The sequence below is a fragment of the Xenopus tropicalis genome, chromosome 6 (assembly GCF_000004195.4).
Source record: "Xenopus tropicalis strain Nigerian chromosome 6, UCB_Xtro_10.0, whole genome shotgun sequence".
NCBI classification, from domain to species: Eukaryota; Metazoa; Chordata; class Amphibia; order Anura; family Pipidae; genus Xenopus; species Xenopus tropicalis.
The window spans coordinates 73,634,395-73,657,150 of NC_030682.2; the positions used below are offsets into that span (position 1 = coordinate 73,634,395).

Below are 22,756 nucleotides of genomic sequence, written 5' to 3' on the forward strand. Positions count from 1 at the left end.
CCCCCACATTTTTAGCTGTAATTGCCTTTATGCATTGCCCCTGCTTTGGAGTGTTTGGTGCCCATGTCTTTATGTGCACCCATACATATGGGGCATCATTTTATTCAGGAGAAGTTTGTCTTTCAAATTTGCCTTTGTTAGAAAATTTTTATGAGATTTTTTTTTGTCAAATCCACATTTGATCATGCTTCCAAGTTTACGTTTTAGAAAAAAAGTCAAAAAAAGTCAAAAAAAGCTCCAAATTTCACAATGCACTGACAAAAAGTATTTGACTTTTGAGTGAAAACTACATTGCACCTAGAAACCTGAAGGTCTGTAGTTTCTAAAGATACCGAACATGAGGGGATATTTTAGATTTACATGTAAGTTATGCTGCATCAACTGTTACAAGCGCTTTTCCACTTTGTTCTAGTATGATATTGTACAAAGTATTGCTTTAGTTTGGGGGTTACTTCTGGACAGGAACTGTGGGGTAACACCACATATTTGGTATCGTTGGACTTAGGAGTATCAGGGCTTTTACAAACAACAAAAAAAAAAAAAGTGTGTAAAATTAACTTTTCTATGGAAAAAAAACTCAAAATATACAGAAATTTTTCATATTTTTTTTTTTTTTTTTTTACATATTTCACCCAAAATACACATCATATCTCCAGAAAAGTTCTAAAATTTGGTATGTATGTCGAAGCCCAATTAGTGACGAAAACAAACGATATATAATTTCCCTAGTTTCATGGAGGTTTTCCTACCAAAAAACATTGTTAAAGTGAATGAGTACAAAATGCTTAAAAAACGTCTGGCACTGGGGGGAACCGAAATGACGAATTCGGCTGGCACTTAAAGGGTTAAGCATAGAAAATGGATGAATGTTTGTGAAAAAAGTAAATACGAAATTTTTTTTTACTAAGGCATGTTTGTAATGCCAAATTTTCCATACGTTTCCATATTTGCAAGCATATGGTGCCTTGTTGTGTTTTGAACAGCTGGCTTGCAAAGCCTTATGTTATTAGCAGTAATTATGAACTTCCCTCTTTATTTTCTCTGCCACCTCGCCAAAGAAGTCCTGATTGTCATTCAATGATGGATTGACACAACATGATCATCATTAACACTATATATTAGGCAATAAGCTGTTAAAGGAACAGTGTAAAAATGAAACCGGGTAAAATGGATAGACTGCAAAATAAAAAAATATTTGTAATATAGTTAGTAAGGTAACTAACCCCCCCCCCCAAGTCACTGATTGGCTTAAGAGAGCCAATCAGTTTTATTGCCATTGCAGATAGTGTATTTGCTAATCGCACTGCGCAATACCTTTTGTGTATTATTTTGGCGTTTTTATTACATTTTCTGTGATTTTGGTGCATTTTTAGCCATTTTATTGCATTTTCAGTTATGCATAGTTGTTGTTCGCTTGACTTTGTCTTTAAAACTAATTTGTCCAAGCCAAAATACTCAAACTGTGATTCTGACTGCAGATATCACTAGGAAAATAAAACATTGATTTTAGTTTTTTGTTTTTTGGATTTTAGCAATTTTACTGCATTTCACATTGTTCTTTGTTACTTGTCTTGCACATGGACATTTTGTCTGCTGTATTTCAATTTGGCTTCCTCTGTACTCCACATAGTTTGGTAAATCTATGCATGTAGGGCATCAAACTGTTCAGTGTTTTATGTTGGTACGTTATGAAATGTGGGGTACATAATGAGGTAAAATGCAAGCTTTGTAACAATATTCAGAAATGTCATAAAAACCGTTCTGTTTAGCATAGCTTTGTAGTTTGCAGTAGAAAGATGTATTTACCCATTTTTGTTTTGTTAGAAAGTGTATTTTCGGAAAATATATGGATGGTTTTCTAGGGTCTCCGTACTATTAGGGGGTCTTATGGCACATAATACACATACCGGGTGCAAAAACTGCACAACATTTTTAGGCGGTTTTCTCTGTCATAGAAACCACTAGCTTTAGGAAAGCTTTGCAGATTGGTACTTTGGTGTAGAAAGGACTCTTTACCCATGTTGGATTTGTCAGAATGTGTACTTTCCAAAAATATATGGTTTTCAGGGGTTACCCTACATTTCTGCAGTTTCTATCCCACATAAAACTGCCATGTGTTTATGAATTAGGTAAAGGTAAGCCATGAAATTAGTGTGCACAAGGTATATTTTGCGGTCTCTAAGTGCCACGTGCTTTGATAAACCAATGTACAGTGGGCATCAGTAGACCTCTGGGGTTCATATTTAGAGTGTTTTATCTTGGCACCTAATGACTTATACAAAATAAGATGCTGCATATTGGAAGTTTTGAGGTGGTTTTTGGAAATGTCATAAAATCGGCAAACTTAGGAAACCTTTGCGGCTTGGTACTTTGGAGTAGAAAGACATGGGTCTTTCGGGGAAATTTCCAAAAATATATGACTTTCTGGGGTGAGTGTACTTTTTACTAACTTTATCCCACATATAATGATGTAAATGTGTTGATTTTGCAGAAGCTGAAATGACAAAAATGATAGATCATATGGGGGTATGTTCATATTGGGGCCCCTACATGCCACATACTTAGGTAAACCTATACATATTGGGCATCATATTGTTCAGTGGACCCCTGGCTTCAAATTCAGGGTGTTTTATCTTGGTAACTAATGATACATGGGAGATAAGATGCTGCAAACTGGAAGCTTTCAGAGGATTTTTGGAAATATTATCAAAATTGCCAACTTTAGGAAAGCTTTGAGACTTGGTACTCTGGAGAAGAAAGACATGGGTACCCATTTTAGATTTGGGGGAATGTGTACTTTCCAAAAATATATGGCTTTCTGGGGTGAGTGTACTTTTTTTGTAGTGTTGTCCCACACAAAATGATGTAAATGTGTTGATTTTGCAGAAGCTGAAATGATAGAAATGGCAGATCATATGGGGTATGTTCACATTGGGGCCCCTACATGCCACACACTTAGGTAAACCTATACATATTGTGTATCAAACTGTTCAGTGGACCCCTGGCATTAAAATTTAGGGTGTTTTATCTTGGTACCTAATGCTATGTGGGAGATAAGATGCTGCAAAGTGGAAGATTTGAGGGGATTTTTGGAATTTTCATCAAAATTGCTAACTTTAGAAATGCTTTGCGGCTTGGTACTTTGGAGTAGAAAGACACAGGTACCCATTTTAGATTCGGGGAATGTGTACTTTCTAAAAATATATGGCTTTCTGGGGTGAGTGTACTTTTTGTAGCTTTATCATATATATATATATATATATATATATATATATATATATATTTATTTATTATATATATTTATATATATATATATATATATATACAGTGGTGTGAAAAACTATTTGCCCCCTTCCTGATTTCTTATTCTTTTGCATGTTTGTCACACTTAAATGTTTCTGATCATCAAACACATTTAACTATTAGTCAAAGATAACACAAGTAAACACAAAATGCAGTTTTTAAATGAGGGTTTTTATTATTTAGGGAGAAAAAAAATCCAAACCTACATGGCCCTGTGTGAAAAAGTAATTGCCCCCTGAACCTAATAACTGGTTGGGCCACCCTTAGCAGCAATAACTGCAATCAAGCGTTTGCGATAACTTGCAACGAGTCTTTTACAGCGCTCTGGAGGAATTTTGGCCCACTCATCTTTGCAGAATTGTTGTAATTCAGCTTTATTTGAGGGTTTTCTAGCATGAACCGCCTTTTTAAGGTCATGCCACAACATCTCAATAGGATTCAGGTCAGGACTTTGACTAGGCCACTCCAAAGTCTTCATTTTGTTTTTCTTCAGCCATTCAGAGGTGGATTTGCTGGTTTGTTTTGGGTCATTGTCCTGCTGCAGCACCCAAGATCGCTTCAGCTTGAGTTGACGAACAGATGGCCGGACATTCTCCTTCAGGATTTTTTGGTAGAAAGTAGAATTCATGGTTCCATCTATCACAGCAAGCCTTCCAGGTCCTGAAGCAGCAAAACAACCCCAGACCATCACACTACCACCACCATATTTTACTGTTGGTATGATGTTCTTTTTCTGAAATGCTGTGTTACTTTTACGCCAGATGTAACGGGACACGCACCTTCCAAAAAGTTCAACTTTTGTCTCGTCGGTCCACAAGATATTTTCCCAAAAGTCTTGGCAATCATTGAGATGTTTTTTAGCAAAATTGAGACGAGTCATAATGTTCTTTTTGCTTAAAAGTGGTTTGCGCCTTGGAAATCTGCCATGCAGGCCGTTTTTGCCCAGTCTCTTTCTTATGGTGGAGTCGTGAACACTGACCTTAATTGAGGCAAGTGAGGCCTGCAGTTCTTTAGATGTTGTCCTGGGGTCTTTTGTTGCCTCTCGGATGAGTTGTCTCTGCGCTCTTGGGGTAATTTTGGTCGGCCGGCCACTCCTGGGAAGGCTCACCACTGTTCCATGTTTTTGCCATTTGTGGATAATGGCTCTCACTGTGGTTCACTGGAGTCCCAAAGCTTTAGAAATGGCTTTATAACCTTTACCAGACTGATAGATCTCAATTACTTTTGTTCTCATTTGTTCCTGAATTTCTTTGGATCTTGGCATGATATCTAGCTTTTGAGGTGCTTTTGGTCTACTTCTCTGTGTCAGGTAGCTCCTATTTAAGTGATTTCTTGATTGAAACAGGTGTGGCAGTAATCAGGCCTGGGGGTGACTACAGAAATTGATATTGAAATTGAAAATTGAAATTGATAAACCACAGTTAAGTTATTTTTTAACAAGGGGGGCAATCACTTTTTCACACAGGGCCATGTAGATTTGGAGTTTTTTTTCTCCCTTAATAACGTAAACCTTCATTTAAAAACTGCATTTTGTGTTCAATTATGTTATCTTTGACTAATAGTTAACGGTTTTTGATGAGCAGAAACATTTAAGTGTGACAAACATGCAAAAGAATAAGAAATCAGGAAGGGGGCAAATAGTTTTTCACACCACTGTATATAATGTAAATGTGTTGATTTTGCAGAAGCTGGAATGACAGAAATGATAGATCATATGGGGGTATGTTCACATTGGGGCATCAAACTGTTCAGTGGACCCCTGACGTTCATACTTAGGGTGTTTTATTTGGTTACTTTATGACCTGTAGGAGATAAGATACTATAGACAGGAAGCTTTGAAGCAAATTTTATGAAATTTCACAAATTTTGATAAAAAACAATAAGTTTAGGAAAGCATTGCAACTTGGTAGTTTGGAGTAGACAGGCAGTTCTACCTATTCGGGATTCCCCAGAATCTGTTCTTTCTAAAAATGGATAATTTTCTGGGATAAACCTTTCTGGAGCAGTGCTTTGGAAATTTGGTAGTGTACTGCTGGGTGTTTTTGACCTATACAAGTGAGAAATCTCCATAAAACTATATATATTTGGTATTGGCACGTTCAGGAGACATGGGACTTTCCAAATCCAGTTTGGAAAAACACAATATATAGTTTTCCTGGGTAAACTAAAAGTCCCCCCGAGGAAAAGCCCCTAAAGTGAAAGAGTGCAAAATGTTCAAAAACTGTCTGGCAGTAGAAGTTTCACTTTGTTCAAAACGGCTGGCAGTGAAAGGGTTAAATGAAAAAACTAAAATGTTGTTGTGCTATTTTAGCTGCATAACATATATGGTAAGTATGTGTGTGCCTGTGCTGTGTGTATATCCTTCTACTCTTTATTCCTTGTAAGAGGAATATTTTCAATCTCTGGTGGACTTGGAAGGAACATGTCTTAACACAATTTAATGGTGGCCAGCAAGAATAAACCAAATACAGTGATTTTTTACTGTCCAGTGCTAAATGTCATGATTTTTATATGCTTGGATTTCCAATTTACTGTGTATCCTCTGCACCAGCAGCCTGGTCGATGAACTTTAGGAACTCAAAAAATTAAGATAATAAAAGGCACACCATTCTCTGAGTAGAGGAGGCAAAATATGCATAAGGTGCCCCATAAATCCTGTTTATGCATCTATTTTGATTGGCAATGTAGTTCCTGCCTTTACCAAATCTTTTTAAGTGGCACATCTTTCTTAACTTACACACAGTAACAAAGACCTTACCTCAATCTGATCAATTTTGACTTGCTTGTAAGCCTTTTTCATTTCCTTAGCCCCCACTTTCATTGCATCCACCTTAAAGTGTACAAAAATATATACAGTGAAAAAAAATGTATGCACTTGTAAGCAACAAAACATTTCTTAAATGGAAAAATAATATCACACCGTTGTTTTTGTGTCCTTTAATGACTGGATAGCATAATTAGTTTGTTCCATGTTAAAAGACTGCTGGTTTAGGTTATCTCTCTGCTGTTCATACCTGAAACAAATAAACAAATATATTAAAACTTCTAAATATATTTTTACATTTCAAAGAATTGCATATTCAGGATTCAAAGTAATTTAGGCATATGGAAATAAAAACAGAAAGCCCCAGCTTCCATTGAACAATAAAAACGCAAAGGCTTCTTTTTGTCAGCAGCACTGCAATAACCACACTGTAAAATACCAATTGCTGGTTTTGTTTTGTGGTCACATACAGGCTGTTGTCAAACCAGTTTTATCATTACTAGCTAAACTTTCTTGGGTACATCAGAAACCAGTGCAGGTCTGTTTTTTCAAGACCCCGCACCCAACCTGTCCCTGTAAGCTGGAGCCATGCAATTCAACATATAACATTCTAAATATGAACGCCAGGCATCTACTGAACAGTTTGATGCCCAATATGCATTGCTTACTAACAGGCTTGTGGCTGGTGGAATCAACTTGCTTTTCACTTCAACAAAAAAAGGATAAGTATTTTTATTAACTATATTCAAAATCTTTGTGTTTTTTAACTGTTGGGTTTAATATTTTCAAAAGTATTTGCTGTTCTTGGTGATAATTTACAAAGTTTGGTGAACTATAAGGCTTACAGCAGGTTTGCCAGAAGTTGCATTCCTTTGTAATTACCCTCAGTTTGAGGTGGGTGGGGTTTGATTAGTTCACCTGGACAGACTGTATAAATAGACCTACTGGCACTCCAGTGGCGCTTGCTCTGGTGGTAGGTGCTCTGTAAGTGATCGCTTTTTAAGTGAGGGCTCTGTAAGTGGAGTTATAAACACAGGAGTTACAAACTAAGAGAGTTTAAAACAAAGGTACTAAGTTTGCATTTACCGTATATACTTGAGTATAAGCCGATCCGAATATAAGTCAAGGTACCTAATTTTACCTAAGAAAACTGGAAAAACTTATTGACTTATTAAGCCTAGGGTGGGAAATGCAACCACTACTGCTACGTTTCAATAATCAAACAAATAACAAATAAATAAATAGATAAGGGTCCAGAGAAGGGCAATAAATAAATAGAGAGGGTCCAGAGAAGGGCAACTAAGCTGGTAAAGGGTATGGAAAGTCTCAGTTATGAAGAAAGACTGGCCAAGTTGGGTCTGTTTACACTGGAGAAGAGGCGCTTAAGAGGTGACATGATAACTATGTATAAATATATAAGGGGATCATATAATAACCTTTCTAATGTTTTATTTACCAGTAGGTCCTTCAAACGGACATGAGGGCACCCACTCCGTTTAGAAGAAGGGAGGTTCCGTTTAAATATTTGGAAAGGATTTTTTACAGTGAGAGCTGTGAAGTTCTGGAATTCCCTCCCCGAATCAGTCGTGCTGGCTGATACATTATATAGCTTTAAGAAGGGGTTGGATGGCTTTTTAGCAAGTGAGGGAATACAGGGTTATGGGAGATAGCTCTTAGTACTAGTTGATCCAGGGACTGGTCCGATTGCCATCTTGGAGTCAGGAAGGAATTTTTTCCCCTCTGCGGCAAATTAGAGAGGCTTCAGATGGGGTTTTTTCCTTCCTCTGGATCAACTAGTAGTTAGGCAGGTTATATATAGGCATTATGGTTGAACTTGATGGACGTATGTCTTTTTTCAACCCAACTTACTATGTTACTATAACTTTAGGGAAAGAAAAATGCTACAGCAGCAGACAAAAGCAAGTTTGGGAAGGCTAAGGAAGCTGCCATACTAAGTAAGTACTTGGACCCCAGTGTACAAGTCCCACCACAGTACTACAATTAGTAGTTACAAGGGCAAAATAATTCTTGATGCTGGACTTAGTATAAATTTAATTTTTGTAAATAACAAGTTATTGTACCAATTACTTAATCTGGCTCGTTGTGCAGATGGATGTGCAGATGCAACACGCTCGTTGCGCGCACCCACCCTCCCTCCCTTCCTCCCCTTGTGTCCGTGCATACATACCTCCCTCCCTCCACTTGTGTCCGTTCATACCTCCCTCCCTCCACCTGTGTCCGTTCATACCTCCCTCCCTGTACGTACAGACACACGTCCGTCCACGGGGGAGGGGGGGAAGCGCGCAACAAGCGCGTTCAACGAGCCAGAGTCAGCCAGAGTGTGCGCAACGGCAGGTATACACGGGCACATATGCTCGAGTATAAGCCGAGGGTTACTTTTTCAGCACATTTTTAGTGCTGTTTCTGTAACTGGGAGCATGAGTGGCAGCAACATTGAAGGTCTGACACAGTGCACAGCCTGCCACATGTATGCAGTTGTGGAACAACAGTTCCAAAGTGCATACCTCTGTTGTGGTTGTAAGCGAATTGCCACTTTAGCGGCTTGCGTTAGAGCCCTAGAGAAACAAGTTGCAACGCTGCGTATGATTGACAATCTTGAGAGGAGTCTCTTGCTTACTGAGCAAGAGCTAGCAGGGCCAGATAGTTTGGGGGGAGGGGAGCAGCGAAAGGATGATAAGGCAGTAAGCTTGAGACAATCTAGTGTGGGGAAAAGGAAGAGGGAGGCTGCACCAGGGTTTTTGTGCATCCCAACAGATTTGCCAGATTGTGTGAAGAAGATGGGAGTGCGAACTCTGGTCTGGCGGTTCTAGATGAGGCTGATCTCTCTAACAGCAGGGAGACCAGTTTCTCTAGTAGTGGTGGGGAGGAGAGCAGAGCTAGACCTAAACAGACGGTGGTTACAGGGGATTCGATCATTAGGAAAGTGGACAGGGTAATCTGTCAAGCGGATCACTTCAACTGAACAGTTTGCGGTCTTCCTGGTGCCAGGGTTCGGCATGTGGTTGATCGGGTTGACAAATTATTCGGAGGGGCTGGGCATGACCCGGCTGTCTTGGTACAATGAACGATAGGTGGACAGCCTTAAAGAGTGAGTTCAGGGATCTAGGCTCTAAGATTAAGGAAAGGTCCTCCAATGTCATTTTTTCAGAAATTTGGAAGGGGATCTGCTGTGGTAGGAGAGAGAATGGTTAAGAGGCTGGAGGAGTGTTTAAACTAGACAATGGGGGGTGGGTGAGCTAGAGTTTTATGGGAAAGCTAGTGTAGACGGGGCAAAGAGTTGTGGGGGAGGAGTGAGGGGGCATATAGTTTATCAGATAAGGAGCTTCCATTGTTACAAGGGAAACAGACTCATTTTCACCTTAGCTAATGTAAACATCAGAGGGAGAAGTAATAATCTCCACTGCATGCTGATCACATCGCAGGGGCCACTCGTTCCCCGCCTCTGCTTGTTGCCTAGGGGCTGGAGCATTAGTGGGGAGTGAAGGAGCGGCTACGCTACCAAACCCGGAAGTACTGCAGAACAAAGAATCTACATTCTACCTCACCCCCAGGAGTCACCAAGGAAACATGATACTCTTCTCTTATCACAGATCCATACAGGATAATTAGATGACCAGAAAGAATTAATTTATACATATCGCAAATTCCTTTTCCCTCAGCCCCAAAGGCAGCACTTACTTAGAGAGATGTTCATCTGTGGGTAGGAAAAAACACCGCCTCTAATAAATTTTGACACGCCCCCTCTTACCTCATAAAGCATTCCCTCTCCCAAGATGCCTCAGTGAATAATAAGCAATACAAAATCCAATAATGCTGAGAATATTTTAATAGTTAGGGAGGGAACAATGAGCTGCCTTCGGGACTGAGGGAAAAGTTAATTGCGGTATGTATAAATTAATTCTTTCCCTCACATCCCTTGGCAGCACTTACTTAGAGAGTTGAGTAGCAGTACTCTAAGGGGGGGGGGGTTCTTTATTACTGAGCTAAGGACAGCCTTAGTAAAAGTTACTTCCGCGGGTTCACCCACAGTTAGTCTGTAATGTTCTGCAAAAGTTCTGCAAATTTGGCACAAAGACAATTGACTGCTTTCAGCATGTGAGGCTGACACTGCACGAGTTTAATGGGCCTTAAGCTCTTCTGGAACTGGTTTCCCAACCGATGTGTATGCAATGGAAATTGCTGATTTAATCCATCATTTTTTTATGCAGTTTTGCCCTTCTTGAGCCCTGCAAAGGAGATAAAGATTATTTGAAATCTTAAATGGTTGGACTCTTCTTAAGTAGCAACGAATGCATCTCTTAACGTCCAGACAATGAAATTTCTTTTCTCTACTATCCTTTGGTTCAGGAAAATACACTGGAAGTAAAACTTCAAAGTTATTATGAAATTCAGATGACACTTTGGCCCTGAAGGTTGGATCTGCTCTCAAAACGACCCTGTCCTGGAAGGTCTGAAGATATGGCTCTTTACACGATAATGCCTGCAGTTCCCCTACACGCCTTGCAGAGCATATAGCTACTAGAAACACTGTCTTGATTGACAAATAAAATAAAGAAGATTTCTCCAGTGGTTCAAATGGTGGATTTTGTAGAGCTTCTAAAACTACATCTAAATCTCATCTGGCACATAATGATCTTGCTTTCTTGCACTTCTTCCTTAATTTTTGAAATCTTACTTTGTGGAAGAGAGATTCTTCCTTCTACAGTAGAGAGATTCTTCCTTCTCGCAACTTTTTCGTAAATTGTCATGACTTCTTCGTAGCCATTACGACTTGCTCGTATATTGTTGCGACTTTTTCGTATTGAGCGCTCGTAAATGGCGGGCAAACCTTTGCGACTTTGCATGATTTTGGAAGCCTCCCATAGGACTCAATGGCACTCAATACTGAAGCTTGAATGAATCCGAAACTTTCGTACTCTGCACGACGGCTACGAAAAAGTCGCGAGAATTTACGAGCAAGTAGTAATGGCTACGAAAAAGTCGCGACAATTTACGAGCAAGTCGTAATGGCTACGAAAAAGTCGCGACAATTTACGAGCAAGTCGTAATGGCTACGAAAAAGTCGTGACAATTTACGAGCAAGTCGTAATGGCTACGAAAAAGTCGCGACAATTTACGAAAAAATCGCAAAATACCGATCATTACAAAAAAAACGCATTCGAACGCTTTTCGGACGTTCGTGGATTAGTAAATGTGCCCCATAGTCTTACTAACTGAGCATGTTCACTTGGTCCCAGTGTCTGTGCAGGAGCGAGGCATTCTGGGAACTTTCTTTACACAGCTCAGGGTTTTTTCTTCCTGTTTGGCTTCAGATCTTCTGAATAGGAGAAATATGGGGAGACTTAAGGGCACTATTAAGACAACTGAAGGTATGCCTGCAGCTTGAGATGAACTCTTTACTGGCCTTTCCTTCTCCTTTAACACCTCTTTTTTTTTAATTGGGGATTCAGATGGACAATTTCTGCTTTTGCTCTTCTCCTTTAACTTCCCCTTAATTTCCCCTTTATCAGCAGCAGCAGTGTCAGCCATAGCTGTGAACACATAATAGAGAGACCCAACCCGCATGATAGCCTAACTGTGCAGCCAAAAGAAAGAAATTTTTTTACGTTTACTTAATGCTTAGCAGAGTAGTGCAAGTAAAGGGACCCAGCGCGTGGTGCACCCTGGAGCGGCTTCTCACAACTTATATGCAACCGAGGAAGCGCACGCTGCATTCCACCATGCGCTCCGACGGCATGCGCATGACATCATCAACACGTGACTTACACGCCAGTAGCTATAGACAATGTGGGTTTATGGAAGGCGTATAACCGCACACCAACATCTATGCACTTATTCGCGTACTGCAATCTTGAACATTCCTTTAAATATAACAGGGGGCACAATCATCTAATTGACGCCCTGCTTACAGGTTGAACACCGTCCTTTAACGTGAGGGTAAGGCCACACTATCACTACCATGGGGGCACAAATATCTGAATGGTGCCCTGGTCTCACGGACCATCTGGGGGCAAGGTCATCTGACGGCCGCCCAGAAACGACAAGCCGTGTCTTCCTGCCGGTAGGAAAAAACACTGAGGCATCTTGGAAGAGGGAATGCTTTATGAGGAAAGAGGGGGGCTGGGGGCGTGTCAAAATTTATTGGAGGCAGTGTTTTTTCCTACCAACAGATGAACATCTCTCTAAGTGCTGCCAAGGAACGTGAGGGAAAGCTTCTTTAACCCTTTCACTGCCAGCCGTTTTGGTCAAAGCGGAACTTCTACTGCCAGACAGTTTTTGAACATTTTGCACTTTTTAACTTTAGGGGTCTTTCCTCGGGGGGACTTTTAGTTTACACAGGAAAACAATATTTTGTTTTTTTCAGGACAACTTTCAAAATATGGTAGAATTTTGGTGTAATTCCAATTCTGTAACAAAAAATAGGCTTCTAAATGTCTAAAAAAAATTTAAAAATCATATTTTACATCATATAAACACACATACCAGAAACAAAAAAATATTTTATGCACAAAAGTACAACTAATTTGGAAAGTCCCATGTCTCCTGAACGCATCAATACCAAATATATATAGTTTTATGAAGATTTCTCACTTGTATAGGTCAAAAACTCCCAGCAGTACACTACCACATTTCCAAAGCACTGCTTCACAAAGCTGCATAGATTTCAAGGTAAAAAATTCCACTAACAGAAGGTTTATCACAGAAAATTGTACATTTCTAGAAAGAACAGATTCTGGGGAATCCAGAGTAGGCACAATTGTCTGTCTACTCCAAACTGTCAAGTCGCAATGCTTCCTAAAGTTATTGGTTTTTATCAAAATTTGTGAAATTTTTTAAAAAATCGCTTCAAAGCTTCCAGTCTATAGTATCTTATCTCCTATAGGTCATAAAGTAACCAAATAAAACACCTTAAATATGAACGCCAGGGGTCCACTGCACAGTTTGATGCCCAATATGTATAGGTTTAACCAAGTATGTGGCATGTAGGAGCCCCAATGTGAACATACCCCCATATGATCTATCATTTCTGTCATTTCAGCTCCAGAAAAATCAACACATTTACATCATTATATGTGGGATAAAGCTAGTAGAAAGTACATTCACCCCAGAAAGTCATATATTTTTAGAAAGTACACATTCCCCCGAATCTAAAATGGGTACCCATATCTTTCTACTCCAAAGTACCAAGCCGCAAAGCTTTGCTAAATGTAGCTATTTTAATGACATTTCCAAAAATCCCCTCAAAGCTTCCACTTTGCAGCATCTTATCTCCCACATAACATTAGGTACCAAGATAAAACACCCTAAATTTGAACGCCAGGGTCCACTGCACAGTTTGATGCCCAATATGTATAGATTTACCCAAGTATGTGGCATGTAGGGTCCCCAATGTGAACATACCCCCATATGATCTATTATTTCTGTCATTTCAGCTCCTGCAAAATCAACACATTTACATTCTTTATGTGGGATAATCAGGGCCGTCATCAGGGGGGCACAGTCGTCCCGGGCCCAGACGATTTTAACTTTTAAAGGGGGCCCGGCTGTGCTACAGATTTCTTAGTAGCTTGGGCCCCCTTTAATCAATTCCGGGCCCCCTGTCATTGGTGGTCAGCGGGTGATCCTCTTTGTCGCGCCCCGTGCGTACATGCACGTCAGTACGCACGGGGCGCAACCTTATAAAAGGGCCTGGCGTCTTTCGCCACTCAGAAGTGAGGAGCCGAACGAGGAGCTAAACGAAGAGCCGAACAAGACAAGGGAGGCTGTGCTGTGCTGGCTACCAATGTACTAGGGGGGGCCTGCTGGCTACCAATGTACTAGGGGGGCCCTGCTGGCTAGCAATGTACTAGGGGGGCCCTGCTGGCTACAAAAGTACAAGGGGGGGGGGGCTGCTGGCTACCAATGTACTAGGGGGACCCTGCTGGCTACCAGTGTACAAGGGGAGGCCCTGCTGGCTACCAGTGTACAAGGGGGGGGGGGGCCCTGCTGGCTACCAGTGTACAAGGGGGGGGCCCTGCTAGCTACCAGTGTACTAGGATTGGGGCACTGCTGGCTACCAATGTACTAGGGTTGGGACACTGCTGGCAACCAATGACTGTGAGTCCTTTGTACTGGTGGGAGGGGGGCCCAGAAAATTTTCTTGTGAGGGGCCCCGTGATTTCTGATGGCGGCCCTGCGGATAATGCTTCAAAAAAGTACACTCACCCCAGAAAGCCATATATTTCAGAAAATAGCCTAAAAATTTAGCAATTTGCTGCATTTATCTCACACAATTTCTTGTGTACAAAGGCAAATCACCCCAAATAGGAACACCTAAGGTCTACTGAACAGTTTGATGCCCAATATGCATAGATACACCAAAGTCTGCGGTATGTACTGACCTCAAAATGAAGCAAAATAGCGCATATGGATTTCTCGCCTGCCAACTCAGCTTTTGCACACAGAGCCCCCTGTCAGCATATTATGTGCCGTAACACCCCCTAACTATACAGAGACCACCAGAAAAACATATATTTTTAAGTACACTTTCTGATGAGTTCAAAATAGGTAAAGTTATTTTTGTACACCAAAGTTACACATGGCAAAGCTATGCCAAAAACAGATCAGGAACACTAATACAGGGATAAAAATGCAATAAAACCACAAAAATTGTGCAAATTAGTGAAACGACAAAATAAGTCACACAACAGTGTAATTAGTGGTCAGAATATCTGATCCAATAGTCACGCTGTCAAAATAAACAGTTTTTAGGGAAAAGAAACTAAAAACAATTTTTTTTTTTTAAAAAAAGTGTATACATGTGTGTAACAGGTTGTGTGATAGTTGTGTAAGTGTGTATATTAGTGTATATAAGTGTGCAAAATGAAAAAGAAAAAAAAACTGCTTAATTTTCTGCTGTAAGTGTGTGTAAATGTATGTAAGTGTGTGTGTAAGTGAGTGTAAGTGCAAAAAAAGTCCTGGTCCTCCTGCTGCAGTTCTCATCCGTGGGCCGGCGCTTGGAGGGGAAGCAGGAAGCAAAGAAAAAGCAGCAGACGTGATGCGATCATGTCTGCTGCTTGGGGTCGGCAGAAGACGCAATGAGATTGTTTCTGCTGCTTGGGGGTCGGCCCTGCGATGACATGACAGCCCCCCTGGCTAGTTGCCCAGGGGGCTGTCATCGCTAAAAACTCTCTGCAGAAGCGGCTTCTGCAGAGAGTATCTTTATCTGCCAAACAACGTATGGCGCACGTTGTTGGCAGATAAAGCCTTTGACTGCAACGCCGTACGTCATTGGCAGTAAAAGGGTTAAAGGTTCCTAAAGTTATTTGTTTATTGTTGGCAATGAATTGTTAAAGGGGTTGTTCACTTTCAAAGTTCAAATCTTATCAAACCACCAACAATGCTCTCAGCATTTTTTTTTTTCTATCAGTAAAATTGCTCTAAACAGCCTCAAGAATTACCTACCTTTGTCCCAGCATTCTCTCTGACCTGGTTCCTCAGTTAGAAGTTAATCGTTTTTCTTTGCTTCCTTGTGCAGAGTAAAGCCCTGCCCTCACTTCCTGTTCAGGTCTCTCATCAAAAAATAAAAAAACCCTGCTAATGCACCGACTGGCTTCCTGCTGCATTCAGGCATGTCCAGAAAACTCTCCAGGTCGTCAAATCGAAGTGAGAACTGAACAGGAAGTGGAGGCGGGGCTTCACTCTGCACAAGGAAGCAAAGAAAACGATTTACTTCAAACTGAGGAACCAGGTCAGAGAGAATGCTGGGACAAAGGTAGGTAATTCTGCTGTTTAGAGTAATTTTACTGATGGAAAAAAAAGGTTTACTTATTCTTTAAAGCTTACACAAAGCTAAGCATTCAGACAGGTGGAGGGCTACGGGCTGCCAGTTGGACAGCACTGGTTTAGAGGATAGAGTGTAGATTAGAGCAGAAAAGTATTGTTGTTTAGCTATTGATAGAGCTCGATTGTAGCAGGAGAGCATTAACTTAAAGTGGATTAATCAGGATCAGTTCGTGACTTCTTCCACTGGTGTTCACTTGATCTACTACATTTCTGAGGTACTGTGTTAAGTTAGTGTGCAAGGGTTGGGGTTTGGCTGGTTGAGAGTGACAGGTCGTGGAAGGAGCAAAGGTGTCAAGAGCTGACTAAAAAGAGTATCATTATAGAGAGATGCTGCTATATTCGGACAGGGAAGGTTGTTTATGTGACAGATCTGAGCTGCTGCTACTGTTGATAGTTGTTGCAGGTCAAATGCCGTAAATTTTCTGTATGTGAGGGTAGAGATAGTAAGGTTGGAAGAGAGGCAAGAGTGGCAGAATATAAGATCAAGAGCATGACCTTCCCTGTGAGTAGGCAAGTTGGTCCACTGGGATAGACCAAATTAAGTTGTTAGTGAGAGGAGTTTAGAGGTAGCTGGAGAAGAGAAGTTGTTAATTGAAGTTGTTAATTGTTAGTTGAAGTCACCTATAATGAGAACTGGTGTGTCAGATGAGAGTGAGGAAAGTGTGGAAGCCAAGCAGCAAAGTGATCCAGGAAGGTAGAATAGGGACCAGGTGGACGATATATGATTGTAAGACGTAGAGAAATTGGGAAAAATAAGCGTATGCTGTGAACTTCAAAATAAGAGAAGGAAAGAGAGATTGATGTGGTTATAATTTGAAACCTGCGTTCAGGGGACAGAAAAAATCAAACTCCTCCAGGTCTAGGGGGTATGACTATATGACAAGCCTTCATAAGAGAGGGCAGCAGGTGAGGCAGTGTCAGCAGGAGTGAGCCAAGTTTCAGCAATAGTCAGAAGGTTAAGGGATTTGGATACAATGAGGTTGTGAACTGCAGTAAGATAATTGCAGGTGAATTGTGCATTCCAGAGAGTCTCTTATATACTCCTATTCCTATATAGCTTTCAATTTCATGAACTTTTATTTTTCCCCTGTGATCATGGCCTAATCTCCTTCCATTGCACATACATTTTGACAATCAAGGAAGAGAAGCCATGCCGTAAAATATCTCTGTGCTATATTTTATGTTCTAAAAGCACACAGTTGGGTTTAAGTATCTGGCTACTTACATTCTCTTCTGCTTGAGCACTCGCAAGGCTTTCTGTTTTACCATGTTCTGAAATAAATAGAAGTTGTATTAAAATGATAAACCATACTTATTACTGCAACAAACTACAGGGGTATGGTACTTATCAGGGGTTTACCGAGCAGAATAACTTGCAATATGCCAGTATGTGGTATGTGGATCAAACATATGCATCAACAACTCTCACAATCTTACTTCTACTGGAGATTTATGGCATAAGTGGGAAAAAAAAACCACCATCCACCTACAGCATCTTTTTTACATGCCTGCAAAGGGTCCTTCACCTTCAAATCAGGCAGCAACAATTACATCTTTTTAGGGGCTGTACTGTGCAAGTGGGGTAAGATTTCAAGCCATCTGCAAGAAGCAAAGTGCAACTTAAAGGGCAAAGAAAGGTTAATATAAATTAAAAGTAAGTCTAATACTGCATATCTAAATTCCCAGATCCCTGCTTGCTTCTCTGAGATATGGTGCTGGCAGCCTACAGCAGTATGAAGACTACAGTGACATCACTAAAATATCTCTGTCCTTCCTGTAGGCTGCCAGCGGCAGCCTTCCTATTCTCTGAGCATGTGTAACTTGATCCTGTCTCCTGTTCTGAACTACACATGCCCACCAGCCAATCAGAAGCGGATCTGGCAGAGGGGAGGGAATGAAACACATGTGCAGTATGGTATGGTGTACTTTTTATTTCTAAATTACACTGTTTACATAGCAAATAATTCACTCTACCATTTAAAATTTTGTTTCTTGAACCAACAATTTTTTTTTTTTGTAATATTGGTGTGTAGGCAGCCATCTCAGTGCATTGTGCCTGAGTCTGAGCTTTCAGAAAGAGCCAGCACTACACATTAGAACTGCTTTCAGGTAACCTACTGTTTCTCCTACTCCCATGAAACTGGAGGAGTGGCAAGCCAGACTCTAATTTCCTACTATTGAGTGCTATTCTGATATCTACTGGGAGCTGCTACCTTCCCATTGTTCTGCTGATCAGCTGCTGGGGGGGGAAAGGAAGTGGGTGATTATCACTCCAACTTACAGCTCAGCAGTAAAGTGCGACTGACGTTTATCAGAGCACAAGTCACATAGTTGTGGCACCCAGGGAAATGAAGAATATGGCTAGCCCCATGTGACATTTCCAAATTAAATATAAAAAAAAATCTACTTGTGCTTTTAAAAAATGGTTTTCAATGCAGGATCTGCTGGAGAAGCTCCATTAACTGATGACTTTAAAAAAAAAAAAAAAAAGGGTTTTCCCATGACAGTATTCTTTAATTGTAAAAAATCTAAGTCTGTCTTGTAACTCCTTCAGTTACACTGGAGTAGGAGAAACAATAGGTTATCTGAAAGCAGTTCTAATGTGTATTGCTGGCTCTTTCTGAAAGCTCAGACTCAGGCACAATGCACGGAGATGGCTGCCTACACACCAATATTACAACAACAAAAAAATACATTTGTTGGTTCAAGAAAAAAATTTAAATGGTAAAGTAAATTATTTGCTATGTTAGTGTAATTTAGAAATAAAAATATACCATAAAAATCATGACAGTATCCCTTTAGCACAATCTTAAATCCAGAAACAATACGATACTATATAATTTACCTTGCCAACAACATAATTGACAGGAAATGTTATTAACCTGAAACTCAATCTTGTTTTGTTAAATGCTGCCTTATAAGCACCACACCCATTTACTCAACAAAATGGTATTTTTCTGACAGGGTACAAGAAGAACCTGAGGTTGTTCATTTTTTAAAAGAAAGGAGCACCAAATTCATAGTCTCAATTTAAGCATTTTTTTCCACTGGGGTTGCCTAACAAATTAGCACCCCCCCAATTAATATGACTTTTCTTGTCCTTTAAACCATATATTTTTGACACACGTCCCCTCAAGTACTCAGTTACCATACTCAGGTTTGGTAATGCTTTGCGCAGAATAAATATAGAATTCTAGGTGGCACTAATATGGCGAATCTATTGGCAGTGAAATGCCAAAATGATTTTCTTTCTCCTTTAATTGGCCAATATTCTTCTCCCTCCTTATTTCAATGCCTTTAGATAGACAGGTATCCTTATTTTCAATGCCCTCAGATTCAAGGTACTGACACCGAAGAAGTCTCACCCTGCATGAACTGCATCAGTGAGCCCCCTCCCTCACCAATACTGCCCAGTTGATCACAGAAAGAGAGCAAGTACAGTTCAAGCGAGGCCCAGATCATCTTAAACTGTGCATGCAGCTGCCTCCCCTGCCATTCTTGAAGAGTACTCAGCTTTTATCTTAAGTAACTGCATATAGACTCTCCTAAAAGTCCCAATTCTAGCATAAAGTAAAAGTTATATGTTTAAGGTATCTAGAAATCAAGATATCAAGAGATGTTGAGTTTTTTGGCTCCCCCAAAAAGTTCAAACACACATTCACACATCTTTCTGAATTCATACACACCACTTAAAAAGTAGCTTAGTTTATTCTCAAAACAGAAATCATACCTTAGATGGCCCTTCTCTCATCTTTTTCATTTGATCCTTATATTTTACCAGTTCGGCATCTAGTCTTGATATCTTCTTATCTATTGATTCCGATCTACTATCAACCTATCAGGAAAAAGAAAACATGACACCAATTGGGAACAACCTTCTACAAATTCTAATTAAACCAGCACCATAACTACCTTATAAAAACACATTTTTATTATTAGTTTATAATGTTTACATGAAAAATGAAAAAAATGAAAAAAAAAACCTCCTTGTATGCTATGGATAAATACGAAATCAGTGATTACGAGCAGTGATTATTAAATGGATAGTCTAATTTAAATATAATGTACTGTTGCCCTGCACAGGTAAAAGTGGTGTATTTGCCGATTTCTTTAAAACACCTTCATTTTTGATGTTCCTTTATTTACCCCACTAGACATAGGTTGCTTAGCCTTACCAGATCTGCAGTTATATCAAAGAAGAATTCTATTACCATTGCGGATAGCGTATTCACTAACCGCACTGCGCAATACCTTTTGTGTATTCTTTTGGTGTTTTTATTACATTTTCTGTGATTTTGGAGCATTTTTAGTCATTTTATTGCATTTTCAGTTATGCATAGTTGGTGTTCGCTTGACTTTGTCTGTAACTGTGATTCTGACTGCAGATATCACGAGGAAAAAAAAAACCCAAAACATTGATTTTAGTGACTTTTTTTTGGATTGTAGCAATTATACTGCATTTCACATTGTTCTTTGTGACGATTTTCAGAAATGTTATAAAAACCATTCTGTTTAGCATAGCTTTGTAATTTGGTAGTTTGCAGTAGAAAGATGTATTTACCCATTTTTGTTTTGTCAGAATGTGTATTTTCGGAAAATATATGGTTTTCTAGGGTCTACATACTGTTAGGGGGTCTTGTGGCACATAATACACATACCGGGTGCAAAAATTGAACAAGCCGGAGCGTCATATGTTTGCACCGTTTACCTTTGTAATATTAAATATAAAATTTAATAAGTTCTGTCCTTTGGCTCTATAAAAATCCCCAAGTACCTTGTATAACTGCTCAGGCCTAAATATATTAACTGCTTGGCTGTGTGTGTGTATTGAGTAGGGGGAGAACCAGTTCAGCGGAAAGGCTAATTAACCAGTTGATTGCTAGCAGGAGGGTGGGTTTGACTGTAATATTAACCCTGTGGCTGCTAGTGTGCTTGTGGAATTAGGTTAAAGTTAACCCTAACTACAGTAAGAAAGCTTGGGTGATATATTTGTGTATTAAGTTTCTATCGCCTGCTAATGATAGATGGTGGCAGTGAATAGTTATTTGGGGCGGTGGTGTGTTTGTGCTTGATGTTAGTCTAACCTGTGTGAAAGGTGACTGAGTGTAACCCCTTGGTTCCCCGTCCGTGCCCGTCAGGCACGTCTGAGAGTGGCGTATTCGTGACAGAGACATTTAGATCCTATATAAAGAAAGTATATTGTGAGTCGGTCCCTAAACTCAGTAACTGACAGAAGCACAGAGCATGTGCAGTGAATCGGCAAAAAAGAAGATAGGGGGCTACTGGGGCATCTTTGGGGGAGCAGATTTTCCCTACTAATGGGCTGTGGTTAGCTTGGGCTGGTACAGAAGCACAAAACATAATTTACAACATTTTTAGCCTACGTCTTCAGTTAAGGTTTAGTTCTCCTTTAAAGGGATACTATCATGGTTTTTGTGGTGTACACCTCTCAAGGCAACTTCCGCGATTTTGGGAAATCACGGTGCCGCGTATGCCACAAGGGAGATTTGTCGCGGGTGACTAGTCTCCCCGTGTGCCACAGCCCTTAATTACACTGTTTACATAGGAAATAATTCATTCTACCATTTAAAATGTTATTCTTGAACCAACAAATGTATTTTTTTTATACTATTGGTGTGTAGGCTATTCGGATACCTACTGGGAGCTGCTATCTTGCTACCTTCCCATTGTTCTGCTGATTGACTGCTTGGGGGGAAAATGGGGGGGGGGGGGTGATATCACTCAAACTTGCAGATCAGCAGTAAAGTGTGACTGAAGTTTAGAGCACAGGTTACATGGCTGTGGCACCCTCGGAAATGTACAACATAGCTAGCATTAGTTTAGTTTAGTCAGGTAAATTTATGCACAACTAGCTAAATCCAAATGAAGACAGTCTACCACTCCCAGCACTTCATGCCACTATACTAGACTACCTGAAATTTATACACAATGCTTTCTATAGGAGGCCAATAGATATAAGAGATCTTCAACAGTAGTTACTGATGAAAGATCTCTTATCTATTGGCCTCCTATAGAAAGCATTGTGTATAAATTCCAGGGAGTCGAGTATAGTGGCATGACACATCAACTTCTAACTGAGGAACCAGGTCAGAGAGAATGCTGGGACAAAGGTAGGCGATTCTGGAGGCTGTTTAGAGTAATTTTACTCATAGAAAAAAAAAAAAGGTTTACTTATTCTTTAAGGTGGCCATACATGTAGCAATTTTCGATCTTTCATGCGACCATTGGTCGCACTTCATTTCTACTGATTGTATGCATGGTGCTTCCTAAGGTAGTCTCTTCCTTTAAACCCACTGTTGTCTGTCCATATTCCATTCACATATCCTCCTCACTGCTCCCAACTTCATACTGCAGCTCTTTCACGCTTACAACATCGTTGTCCCCCAGTTACTGTCCGTACGCGCACTTATTATAAATCCTCTGCTCCCATCTTCTCACTCTTTTTCCTACTATTGCTGGCTGCAGGGGATGTCTCTCCAATCCCTGAGCCCTGCTTCATACCTACTTATATTCATCCACGGTCCTTCTGCCCCGATGCTCAAAGCCTTTCGTTCCTCCACTGTTTCTTTTTCAGGTTCCCACTCTTCCTTCTTTCTGCCTTCTGTTTGCTTGTGCCCTTCTTAATGTCCGCTCCTTAACTAACAAAGCCACGTTCATCCATTATCTGTTCTGCTCTAAATCATTTAGTTTCCTCGAACTAACACAAATCTGGCATTTGCAGAATGATACCGCCACTGTAGCTGCGCTCTCTCACGGCGGTCTCTCCCACACCCTGGACAACTGGACGCGGTGAGGGGGCGTTGGAATTCTCCTCTCCTCACG

At 40.3% G+C, this 22,756-nt stretch overlaps 1 protein-coding gene across 1 annotated transcript in view; it reads right to left on the bottom strand.

Annotated features, from left to right (window-relative positions):
- Nucleotides 1-22,756, bottom strand: part of chmp5 (charged multivesicular body protein 5) — an 85,248-nt gene that overhangs the window by 50,603 nt on the left and 11,889 nt on the right. The window contains exons 2-5 of the mRNA NM_001016748.2: nucleotides 19,644-19,748; nucleotides 17,139-17,185; nucleotides 6,224-6,317; nucleotides 6,062-6,133 (exon numbers count right to left, since the gene is read on the bottom strand). Coding sequence (NP_001016748.1) covers nucleotides 6,062-6,133; nucleotides 6,224-6,317; nucleotides 17,139-17,185; nucleotides 19,644-19,748 — 318 coding nt within the window. The remainder of the gene's footprint in view (nucleotides 1-6,061; nucleotides 6,134-6,223; nucleotides 6,318-17,138; nucleotides 17,186-19,643; nucleotides 19,749-22,756) is intronic.